Source organism: Achroia grisella, unplaced genomic scaffold (genome assembly GCF_030625045.1).
Source record: "Achroia grisella isolate CSIRO2021 unplaced genomic scaffold, CSIRO_AGI_Agris_v1 utg777, whole genome shotgun sequence".
Taxonomy (NCBI): domain Eukaryota; kingdom Metazoa; phylum Arthropoda; class Insecta; order Lepidoptera; family Pyralidae; genus Achroia; species Achroia grisella.
The window spans coordinates 120,733-134,228 of record NW_026713017.1 but is presented as its reverse complement, the minus strand read 5'-3'; the positions used below and the strand labels follow the sequence as shown (position 1 = coordinate 134,228).

Here is a 13,496-nt window from a genome sequence, read left to right as displayed (position 1 = left end):
TCAAAGGAGAGGTCTGGGCAGTTCTCTCTGGGTGTGAATAGTAACATATCTAGTACACAGATGGATAATGCTTTATTGATTAGAACTGGCGACACTTGGAGGCTGCCACATCCGACATAGTATATTATGTTATGTCCTTCTCCGGATACCTATAGTTGTTGTATGGGATATTTCTGTTAGATAATTTAGACGTGCTAATTAATGTCTTCAACAGACGATAAAGTAATAAAGTGAGTTATAAATTGAGTTTAAATTTACTTGGGAATTACAGGTTATTTAGTTAATTAAATGTATATTGCCTCAATCGAATACTATTATACAATTCAGTTCGTTATACCGAGGGAAGAAAAAGGATGGGTGACTAATTATGAAGCACGGAGTTCGTGATGTCATGATCATCATCCCACTGCAGTTCACATAAACCTCTCCCAAGACTAAGTATACTCCTCAACCAACAATCATTACTAGATTGTCCTTCAATTTCCAATCCGGTAATGGTCAATGTTTCGTAGTAAACTATGCCTGATGAGATAATACCGCACATTCATAATGCAATGTTATTCAAGACGATTAGGCAAGAAATGTGCCTGCTGATCTTTTAAACAGTGTTGTATTTGTACGAATACAAACTGCTAAATATCACGTATACATAAGTCACTATATTAGATACTAGCTTTTGCACGCGGCTTCGCTCGTGTTAATTTATCCCCTTATCCCTTTCTTAGGGGATGGATTTTATTTATGCAAAAGTCTCAGCCCGATCGGTTTAAAGTGTTTTGGGCTGTGCGTTGATAGATCACTATGTCAGTCACCTTTGAGTTATATATATATTTAGATTTTTAGTAGATATAGATATATACATTCTATAGGTTATTATATTTACATATGGTTTATTTGATCATACTAATCAGAGCAGATCACCCGTATTCTAATAATCGTAAACCTAATTATAGAATAATCGGAATGTAGTTCCCAATGGGGACTGTCATTGTTAAATTGACAATTAATGAAATTATCATTGATGACATGTGACAAGATTCAACGTTAATTATAGAAATTAATTAAATGTAAACCCGCAACGTTGTGTGACTTGAGTGTGAGTGCCAATGTACTTATATTAATTAGATTGTATTGTGCTGTAAGCTATAAACCAACAGCTAATGTTGCGTAAAATCATAACAGAGATAGGGCTTTACTATGTAATATATCAGTTAAGTAATGAAACTGATAGGTTTCAATTGAGATCGATTATATTTAATCGAATAATATAGAATAGGTAATATAAAACCTACTCGATATTATTCGATTAAAGGCAGTGAAATTACAGGATATCGTAACATTACACTCCTACCGAATGAATACGTATGCGTGTTTCTTTTTAATGGATGATAATGGAATGTTACTACCGCATGTGCTGATGGTTTACGCTGGAGGGGCACCAGTGGAGGATGATAAGATGAAGAAACGGTCAGGTTAGTTAATTACATCAGGAATTTATCACGATGGCTTCCAGCCGGAACCGCTTGGAGGGCAATCTGGTATGATACATTGCTAGCAATATGTTCCACATTAGTAACTATCCTCTTACCGTCATCATGAGTGTTACTTGATATAGTGATGTCCATGGACGTAATAAATATAAATAGGTATAAATAGACAGGTATAAATTCTAAAAACTGTTGCTTTGGTTTCTGTTTTAATCTTATATATATATATATATAGGTTATTAATATCAATGTGTTAAATTATAATTATTTCATAGATTTCATAAAAAAAATCATGGTATTTAAAGCACTATATATACAATTATTAATACTAACTTTCTGCAAACTATCCTAACTACTTTAAATGCGATAAATATCTTTTATCTGAGCTCTAGATTATTATATTATCTGTGCTCTCAGTGACTATTTCTTCTATCGCAATCCAAAGCCTTGACTTGGTATATAATTATCGTCTTTTAGCAATCAAACTTTCAATTACATTTTAAAATACCACAGATACCTATATTATAATAATGAATTAGTATTAATAATGTATATTTTCTTAGATGAATTTCTTGCAAACAATCCAATTCCATATGAATATAAGATCACTTATGCACTCAATTTTCTTATAAATATTTTATACACGTAAAGTGTAACGAAAACTTGAATAATTAAACAGATGAGATGACTGTACCCAGGTGAGGTGACTGTAGTATTAGCCAGCTGATTTAGCGACATGTTTTTTTTGCAATACTTTAAGTTTGAAGTCTAGAATAACTGTTAACATAATGTGCTCTACATCGTCACTTATGTAGGTGACTTCATAGCAGAAGTTTATTGAAGTTTATTATATTTTAGTTCACCTTATGGTAAATGGTTATCATTTACCATAAGGTGAAACTTCCGCTTGTTTGCTAATCTAATTACATGAAAAAAATCGTTAAAAATTCATGAAACGGTAATAATAATTGACTGAAACGTGCATGAAATTTATTTTCGTTTGTATAATCATGTTAATCATCAATTAAATATAAAAATGCCTATGCTAGGACATCCATAGCTTTAATTTTAACTAAATCTTCAATATTTATATTTATTATATTATATTTTATTTGATAAAGCAACTATTATTTATTTGCTATTGTACGACCACCAAAACTATATCACAAACTTGGCACTGAGAATTCCAGTAAATTTCTTTTCGTCGTATGAAGAGAAATATTGTATTGCTTACACAGTCCATTTCCCAGTAATGCAAATACGATGGAATCAAACGAATGGTGAAAACAGCCAACAATAATACCCCCAGTATGTTCACACGATATTTTCTATTAAATTCTTATCGTGTATCATTTCCTTTCGATTGTTTTCTTTCATCAGTCTATTTGTTACAATCGCTTCATTAAACGACTTTGTACTTTTGTTTGCATTTATTACAACTATTGTAAATAATGTAAAATTTGGCAAGACTATTGTCTTCTGTTATTTAAGAACTCTCGATTATTTTACGGTGTTTCAAACGCCCTGGTCACGGTTCTACTGCCTTTAAAACAGCATTTGAAGTAAAATTTCCATTATTAATTTTATTAATGGATAAAGAACATTTATGTCTGTATATCAGAAAGATCATTCTTCAACAGTGTCGTAGATAGGAAATTATAATGAATATTGAATGTAGTTATAATAAAATCATAATAAATACTATTTGTTATATGTGTTAAATATGACTAACGATTTAGCACACCGCTCTACATCCGGTGGTCGTGTATTCGATTCCTTGCATTTTATAAACATTCAAGAGTATGATTGTTTGTATAAGTCCCAGACCTAAATAAACAATCATATGTATTGTATATATATTAGGTATGTACATATAGTACAATAAAAATATCTATGTATTCTCTATGACTAGTACTACTCATAACTGAAGCTTCGCTTACCTTACGGCTGCTAGATGGTGCCTGCTAGAATTGTCCAAGGATATTATATTATATCACTTCTTTTTTATAATATATGTCTCTTGTTTAGTGAAATAATATATAATAAATAATTAAAATTAATTATTGTTAATTATAATTATCTTCAATTTTATATTCGATATATACATAACATACACATTCGTGTTTATGTATTGATTTATATATGCCGCCATATAATATGATTTCTTTTTTATTTATTTAGACATAAGAATGGATTAGGCAATAAATTATTACCATAGTTATCTTTTATAAGTCATTTAAACTAAGTAATGGTCTCAGCCTTAATTAATTTGAAAACAATAATATTATGTAATATGTAATAGATAGGCACTTGATGTTACAATACAAAAGTGTTTACTGTTGTCTAATTTGATGTAATGTTATAACATTTAAAATAATAAAAAAAAATAGTCGTATTCATATAATATTATTTTATTTTCAGGACGCTGATACAGTGGAGAAGTTGAACGAGTGTGGAGAATTAAGGAAAATGTTGAAACCTTATAAGGTACATAACTTTATATTTCCAGTTAATTTACTTATAAATAATTTTCAAACGGAACATTTCCTCAAAAGCGTACATTTTATTGTATTTCTAAGGTCAATGACCTACAATGCTGAATAAGCATTATTCATAAAAAGTCAAAAGTAAAATATTTTGACTAAGTGAATTGTTTTGTCTTTTGATGTCAAATATTTTTATCATTTCTAAGAAAATCACAAAAGAAAATTAGAAGGTTAATAATTAAAAAAATTTTACTTACTAACTGTAAAATACGATGTTTAAACAGAGGTAGTGTGTGAATTGTCCAGGCCTATCATTATCATTACATAGTACAAAACAAAGTCGCTGTCGCTGTCGCTGTCTATCCGTCCCTATGTATGCTTCAATCTTAACTACGCAACGGATTTTGAAGCGGTTTTTTTAATAGATATAGAAGAGATACAGAGATCAAGACGAAGATTTGTATGTATAATACATGTATTACCCGTGCGAAGCCGGGGTGGGTGGCTAGTTATTATTAGAATAATAATAATACGGAAGAGATGAACAATTGACTTTCATAACAAAGTTTCGATAACAAAAGTAAGTCAAACCCAACTAGTAAAACTTTACTAGCTAGTGATGCTAACTAAAAAAGTATCATTGAATATAAAGCACATATTCAAATTGAGAGCTTCTTTAAAAAAAAATTATACAGAACCATTCCAACCTCATTAGTACTTGCGTTTACCCATTTTATTTAAATACGGAATATTAGGGGTTCTGAGTGATGTTCATGTATGATATAACAAAAAAAAAGATATTAATATTAATTTTTACGACTTTTCCTTTCCGTCTGTATCTGCTTTTGTGTAAGTAAATGATGTCGACACATTCCTTTTTATTAAGTAAAATATGATGGATCTTTATTATCTATACATCTATATATATATATAAATAAAATTGGAGTGTCTGTTTGTAATATTGAAATAAACGTTTTTTACTATATGTATATGAATATAAATACGATACATAAACCAAAATAACATTTTTTACAATTTTTGTCTGTCTGTCTGTCGGTCTGTTTATTCCGGCTAATCTCTGAAATGGCTGAACCGATTTTGTACGGATTTTTTTTGGCAGGTAGCTGACGTAATAAGGAGTAACATAGGCTACTTTTATTTTAGAAAATTAAAGTTAAATTCCACCCGGACGAAGTCGCGGAAAAAGCTAGTTTATAATAATAATATATGAGCAGTATTCATTAAAATATTGGAATATAAAAATTGTAGTGACAAAGATAGGAAAATGGTGACCATTGCTGATAAATACGAACAGTCTTTTTATTGCCAACTTGTATAAAAAGAAGTACGACAAAAAATAAAATTCTAGAAGTAATAAAATATAAAATCCTCTATATAATATTATGAAAACTAGTTTTTTTTAATTGTTTATAATGTGTTCTACCTCAAAAAACAATCTAACTCAAAAAGTAGGTACTTAGCTGATTTTAAATATTCATTTGCCATAAAAACATATATATTCGCAACGAGTAGCATGTTACAATAAATTCCACATAAGCAGCACTGCGGGATAAATGTAGCTTAAATAATAAAAAATAACCAACCATTTTATTAATTTACTTTAATACATGCTTTTATTCGAACTATTCTAATGCTGTTGGTCACTAACTAAAGAAGTATTTATCTAAAAGCGATTGTGCCCTACACAATTTACCATCTGATAAGTCGGGCCAATCTATAGGCTAGAAGATTTAGAAACGATACAGCATGTATACGGAGTGTACGGACGATCGATCGATACAGTGTCGTCGCTATAAAGGCTGGATGATACTCGCTTTCCAGCATATCGATGACCTCGGTGGTCTAGCGGTTAGCACACCGCCTTATTTCCAATGGTCGCGGGTTCGCACGGCACAATCATTTATATTCATGAGTATGATTATTTGTATCGGTCTGGGTGTTTTCTATGTATAATATTTATGTATTTACGAAAAAAAAATTGTTGTTATCTAGTTATAACACAAGATTTAGCTAGCTTAACTTGGTTCTATGTGGCGCTATGTGAATTGTCTTGAGATGATTATTATTATTATATAATAAATAGACAGGATAGACCTTTTGCTTCTCCTTTAAATTGTCTATGATATATTAAATGAAACATATATAATTTTCAATTGACTATGTACTCAATAGTCTACGTACATATCTGAGTTGCACCTACATATTTCTTCCGCCAAGTAGCTTGCTTTGTAAGATGTGTTTCGGTTGTATAAGAATAAGGTAGTGAAATTATATTGGTTATATACGAGTAAGGTAGTATAAATTACTGGATAAGAGGCATGACATCTTAGTCATAATTCAGAAATAAAATAGTTCAGAAATGGCAATACATGAGTCACATGTGGTGTCCGCAGTGTTCTATATGTATCTACACATAGGCAACGATTACTTATCAACTTCTTTGCCATTCCAATCAAGTGCATAAAAAAGACGTACAAATAAACATAAATGAATCTACGGTCTAGGTAGAAAAAAATTGTGTAATAAAAAATACAGTTCCTATGAGAACCTTCTCCTTTTTTGATGTCGGCTGAAATTATAGTCAACTTCCAATCCTGCGGTATCGATTTATATCGGAGAATACAATTTTATGAACATAGTAACAGGCGAAAATAAAACGTGTCCTGTTTATAAAACAAATCTCCCTCTTAGCCTTATTGAACTCGTTCGTTTTCTAACGACCTTCGTAAACGCTCAAACATTTTACTTGATACAGGCTGTTTAAGCGCATTATTTTATTAAAAATACTACCCTCGTACTCGTCTCTCGTACTTGATTTGTATTGTAAATACATAGGAACATGGCTATAATACTTACATACAAAAAGACAGACTAATTAATACAGTTTATTTTTTATTTTCTCCTAAATAACACATTTCATGTATTTTTTTTTCACATTTCATGTAGCGCTATATATCAACAAACAAACCAAATCTATTTTATGAGTACTAAACAACTGATATAATTAAATATATGTTGTATTTGCGTAATTAGTATACTTATGTGGAAACCACGCAGGCTGATACATAAATATTGATATAAATATGTATGTATATGTGTATTGTTATTATAGTGTTGCAGGATAAAAATGTTTTAACCGCTACGTCGATATTTTGTATCAGCCATGCATTGGGCTAGTGATGGGCTTCAATCATCAATCAAGCGGTATACAATTATATGCATGAGACTTTGAATATCAATATGTACATTGTACATGCTAGATTCAAGCGGCTTGATTGTTTACGGGCTTCTTAAGAATTGGTACATAGCAACAGTCACATTACATAGGTACTATGGGCTCGCCCGTCTGTCACGGGGAAATTTGTTTACCTTGGCGTGGGCGTTGTGTAGCGTAATTGATTTTAGGGTTTTGGTGATATTGGTCTTCTTTGGTTGTTAACCGATTTTTAGATGCGGCTTCGTTCCCTACATTTCACCCCTTAGAGGTCAAATAAATAATTCTAGATAAGTCTCAGAACGTTATCTAGATTAAGCCGTGCTTGTGCTATGTGTGACGTGTCTTACTAATATTATAAACGCGAAAGTTTATGTGTATGGATGGATATTTGTTGCCCTTTCATGCAAAAACGGAACGGATTTTGATTAACCTTTACAGTAATATATCTTATACATCAGAATAATACATAGGGTATAATTTTAAAAGATATTATGTTAATTGAATGTGATGGCGAAATATAATGATGTGTGTAATGCAGACGAAGTTGTGTGTCAGCTAGTATGTTATATTTAAATGAATAATGAAATTACTAGCTATCCATACTTACTTAATATTACAAATATATAAGTGACTGTTTGTATAAACAAATATTTGTTTGTTACCATTTCATGACTACAAGCCTGAACTTACTGAATCAACGAACAACTTACTTAATCTTAATATTTAGTGTTATCATAGATTATATTAAGAGAATGGAACTAGGCTGTATTTTATCTCAAAAAATGTTTATACAAACTTAATTTATGAATTTCAGAGTCCAGACGCCTGCAACACCTGTCAAGTCTGCGGCGGCTTCAGGCTGCTCCCCTGCAGAATCTGCAACGGCTCCAAAAAAAGCCTCCACAGGAACCACTTCACAGCTGAGTTTGTAGCTCTGAAGTGCATGAATTGCGACGAGGTCGGCCTTGTTAGATGCGAGGCATGCTCTTGAATGGAATTTTCTAGATTCTCTTCATTGAGTACATTCGAAAGTCAATACAGTTCAATCACTTAATGTAAATATAATTTAGTAATTAGTATGTACGTAATATTTTTAAATACGAGTGTAAACGTTTTTTGTTTTAATGATAATGATGGAATGATGAAATGATAATTCCATCTCAACTAATTGGTGCTGGAGCACTATTGAAATATTTAAAAGATGATGAAGTCAGGTAAATTGTTTATTGAAAGTTTTCCCGCTTCTTATAATGGTATTTCGTTGTACGGAACCAGTGAAAGTGTGAAACTGAAATCAATTAGGCCAATCAGCCCATGGTGATAAATTCACCAGGAGGTATCCAGGCAGGAAGTACGGTGGTAGACCTAAGCGGTATATTGCTAGTAATGGGGCTACATCTAGTCCCCATTACTAATAATCCACTATCTCTAAGAGTACGTGGACACACAAGTAATACATAAAATGAAAGTCTTCTTTCAACGTTACTTTTAAATATTTACATAAAGTCAAGAGAAACATCTCGCCAAATATATTTTTTTATTTATGTATTATATATTCATGCCAGCTCCCCTGCAGGGTAGGTGACGAGTACTAAATGGTATTGGTAGTTGTATACACTTGATTTTTTAAGGTAAATGACGTCATCTTCTTAGAAGTCACTTTAAGTATGTGATGACTAAGAAAAAAAAGATCATTTCTTTACAAATAATTTTATTCAAGTGATCTGTAGGACCTTTCCAATACAAAAGGCAATCGTATTTTTTGAGTTGTTTATTTTGTAATATAAAATAACTTTGTAAAATGATATAAAATAAACAAAATTCTCTATACAAAATTATTAGAAGAAGTAAATTTATAAATTGAGAATATAAGTAAAATATTAGTAAGATTGAAACAACAATTCAAATTATTCTGAACTTTTAAATGTAAAAGTCATTTGAATTTAAATTACCAATATTTATTATTTCTATACCTACTACTTAAATATTTTCATTAAGTATTTTTATTATTTAATAAATAAAGTATAAATAATATTGGCATATTCAACATATTTAAATAAAATATAATACTGAATTTAATTGTATTAACTTTAAATAACTGTCATTACATGTTAAAATATTATAAAAAAATTAAGCCGTTTTATGTCGTAAAATTTAATCCTCGATAAATTGTTTTTTAATAATTAATTATTATAAATAAATCTTATATGAGTGAATTTCTTGAAGTGCCAACTAATGTGTTGAGGTAAATCATAGAGAATATATTTTTATATTTATATTTTTTACTTTTTTTTGTATCTGGAAGAGTACCAGAAGTAATCATTCGATTAAACCTACTTTATGTAACATATCTTTTACGTAAAATTTTGTATAATTAAAAGAAAAGTCTTTATATGTAATGACTCATAGATAACGAAATATTTAAGCATATATTTCATTCTACTACTACGAGTACATTATGCATTACATTCATCAGTTGTATGATACTAATACAGGTTTAGACATGCGCTGACTCTTAATTTAAAAAAAAGAGATGAAGGCAATGATGATGTTGATTAGATAATGTATCACTTTTTGAGTGAAACCTCAATTTGAAAATAAAAATAACAGAAAAACTATATTTCTGTAATTACATAACATTTTTACTTTTATCTATTTCAAGAATAATATTTTCTTCCTGTAATTTTCATTACAATGTTTTCAAATAACATATCATTCGATTACTTCAATGAAATTTAGAAAACTAATAAGAAGAATGTATTTACAAGTGGGATATTGCTTTTAGTATTTCTAAATTATGCATAGAATAATTTGCATGCTTTAATTTTGTAAATTTCGGACAAAACGGAGTCTATATAAGAATCGAAAGTGGACACTTTTAGTTAATAAAATATTATGCCATAAATTAGATGCAATATATTTTTATACTTATAAATAATACGTTCTTAAGAAATAAAATATTTTTAATTTTTAGTAGTAAATATTCGTCTATTACGTTTTAATATATGTTGTCATTTTATATCTATTTTGTATTCTTTTTAATGTTTCCTCAAATTAATTCAACTTCTGAGTCTTATTAAAAGATCTGAATAAAAAATTTATTTTTTATAAATTATAACAAAAATATATATTTATGCAAAATAGTTTTATAAAACAATGTAATTAATAAAATAAGCCTATTGGCTGTTATCGAGTTGTGATAATATATATTGTATACGTAGCAAAACTATAGTAATTTAAAACCTCTTCACAAATTTTCTTACCGCATGTTAAGCTATGGATAATTAAGGCATTTGTAAATAATTTTGTTTCGAATAAATAAATATATGATCATTACAATTTTTTTCTACCCTAAAATTGTAAAATTACTAGCTAATACCTGATAAATTACTGCTGTTGTATATTACAATATGACTATATCTTATATATAAAATTCTCGTGTCATAATGTTAGTTACCATACTCTTCCGAAACGGTTTGCCCGATTTTTATGAAATTTCATATGCATATTTAGTAGGTCTGAGAATCAGCTACTATCTATTTTATAAAATAATGTGTCTAAGTGATAATGATTGTCCACAACTAAAATTTATTTTTTATTTTTAGACATTTTTTTTATAATGTCACATTAAAAACACTAACCACTATTTTTTAATAGCAATTTTAATTTATATGCCAAAACGACATTGGCGGGGTGAGCTAGTCATTACATAAATGTTCTTTCAAATAATTATTAATATGACACATTCGCCACCAACAGTAAGTGTAGTGTATTCTCTTCCTATAATATTTAATAAACATAAAACAGATTACAGGCATTTGTGTATAGAAGCGTGTAATTGGTACAACATAATAAGTGTTTATTGCAGCCAACTTAATATTATAAAAAATATTTGCCCATACAGCAGCATATATAGAATATAAAAAATATTAATTTTGTATGTTAGTAACGACACTGATGGTAGTCTTCCACGGTAGTTTCCTTCCTTTGGGCAAACAGTTTCCTTTTAGCAAAATGAGCAGCATTGTGTTTCGTTTGTAGGGTGAGATTGGCCTGTAAAATTACAGAATCAGAGACATGACGTCTTAATCCTGTAATACAATATCGAATGTCCCTCTATTAACGTATGCATTAATTTATGGACAGCTTGGGTATCAGTCAGGCGGGAGTTTACTTCAGCTGCTCCATAAGTCCTTCCACGGGACGAGTCCATCTGCATTCGCCTCCTATCTTCCGGTGAAGCTGTAAAGACCAGCTGCGGATGGTGGCCGCATAAGAGTAGTCCGAAAAAAAATTGATAGTTTGCGTCTGTAACTTTCAAAAGAAATCCGAACTCATCCGATTCTGTGACAATATTGCGTTGTAACGTCATTCATTTTTGTTGTTTAGTATAGGTACGATGGGATTATCATATACCAAGACACGAGCCTGCGCGTTCACCGCTAAGAAAACCCCTTTTGCTGTGGCTCCGCAATTCCAGAATACGTCCATTACCATCTCTAAGAGTATTGGGATTCTCGGTATCGACATCTCTATCACAGTTGAGTTCCGTAGTCACCTCGAAGAAAAGGTCGTCATCGACAGGGAATTCATTCCCACACGTCATTACATATATTTTTACGCGTACTGAAATCTTTGACGCTAAAGAAAAAAACGCCGATCCGTATTTTCTTTCCTTCGAGAACTTTGGGATGTGGGTGGTATTCGAAGTCTGGGACGATGATTGAACTATCAAATTTTCAGTGAACTCACACAAAACAAGATCATGTTTCTTAAAAAAAAGCTTTATTATTTGTAATTAATCTGTCAGTTTTAAATTTTGGAGAATTGTTGTTTTTGTTATTTAATATTTTGATATTATCAGACTAAATCCCATTTTTAAGTTTTACTCAAATTAAACTGTATGACGGATTTTAAATTCTTTTAGAGAATTTATTACGGAAGATTTATGTACCAATAATATCTCAGAATAATTCCCACAACGTCATCTAGGTCCAAGCAAAGCCGAGCTTGTGTTATCGGTACTAGACAACTGATATAAATACATTTATTTTTTGTAAATACATATATTTTATACAAATGTTTGTAGCGTGCGAGGAATCGTACCCGCAACCATCGAAAGTAAGACAGTACGCTAAACCGCTAGACGATCGAAGCTGTGATACACACTATATACATACACCAGTGCAAAGGAAGGGCAGGTCGCTAGTTAAATATTACAATTTTCTTAAATTAATATTTATTATTATATTTATTTATTTGCTTTGAATAGGTTACATTGTTCTTCGGAATAAATGCATAATTCCATTTTCAACTACATTTCGAGCATGCATATTTAAATGAATGATAATGTTAAATATATAAATATCATTCATATTAATCATAATGATTAAACTATGAAAAGAAATTAATAATAAAGAATAAATAAATACTTAAAATTAATATTTTTATGTAAGAAATAATCCTTGAATAGGTATATAAATGTAATAATAATAATAATACACTTTTAAAGGTGTTATGCCTCCGTAACAAGTAATTTCAAGGCCATAGCTCACCCTTCAGACCGGAAAAGTCATAGGAAAATAGGTGAACTGTATAGAAGATACATCTGTATTCATTTGCAATTTATTCTGTACTTTTACAGATCTATCAATATTATTTTATCCTATTTATTGCATGCACGTTTGGTTTATATGCTAAAATCATCATCATCATCATCGCAGCCCGAAAGACGTCCACTGCTGGACATAGGCCATATGCTAAAATAATAAGAATAAAATAGAAAATCCTTTATTCAAAAAACTATAATTTAAACAATTTTCATTAAACATAGTTATTTTTCGGGAAGCTGTATCATAATAAGAAGATAAAGCAAGAAACTTGCGTGTTGCTCTCTTAAATAATTGTTGTGAGTTTACATTTTTAGTTGATATGTATGAATACAAACTACCGAGACTTAAAATTTTAAATACACTATAGGATTAAAGCAGATTAAATAGGAATAAAGTAGGGGACTGTGTTCTTATATTTTAGCATAAGAGCCGAACGAGCATACGGCTTACCTGATGGTAAATGATTACCGCCGCTCACAAGCATATTCTACACCTAAATTACAGGCGTGGGAGATGGGCTTTAACATTGTCGTGGCTTAGTGGTCTACTATAAAAAGATTGTGAATTCGAATATGGTAACACCAAAAAAGTTTGAGTATAAATTTATATTTCTGTTTGACAGAACTGCTAACATATCAAATTAACTGAAACGACACGAAAATAGGCCGCGAGT

General features: G+C 30.2%; 1 protein-coding gene across 1 annotated transcript in view; it reads left to right on the top strand.

Moving 5' to 3' along the window:
- The window catches only part of LOC131850606 (glutaredoxin domain-containing cysteine-rich protein CG31559-like), a 99,549-nt gene extending 90,964 nt beyond the window's left edge, over positions 1-8,585 (top strand). The window contains exons 5-6 of the mRNA XM_059200901.1: positions 3,909-3,974; positions 8,026-8,585. Of these exons, the coding sequence (XP_059056884.1) occupies positions 3,909-3,974; positions 8,026-8,202 (243 nt within the window). The 3' untranslated portion in view covers positions 8,203-8,585. The remainder of the gene's footprint in view (positions 1-3,908; positions 3,975-8,025) is intronic.
- The last annotated feature ends 4,911 nt before the right edge of the window (positions 8,586-13,496 follow it).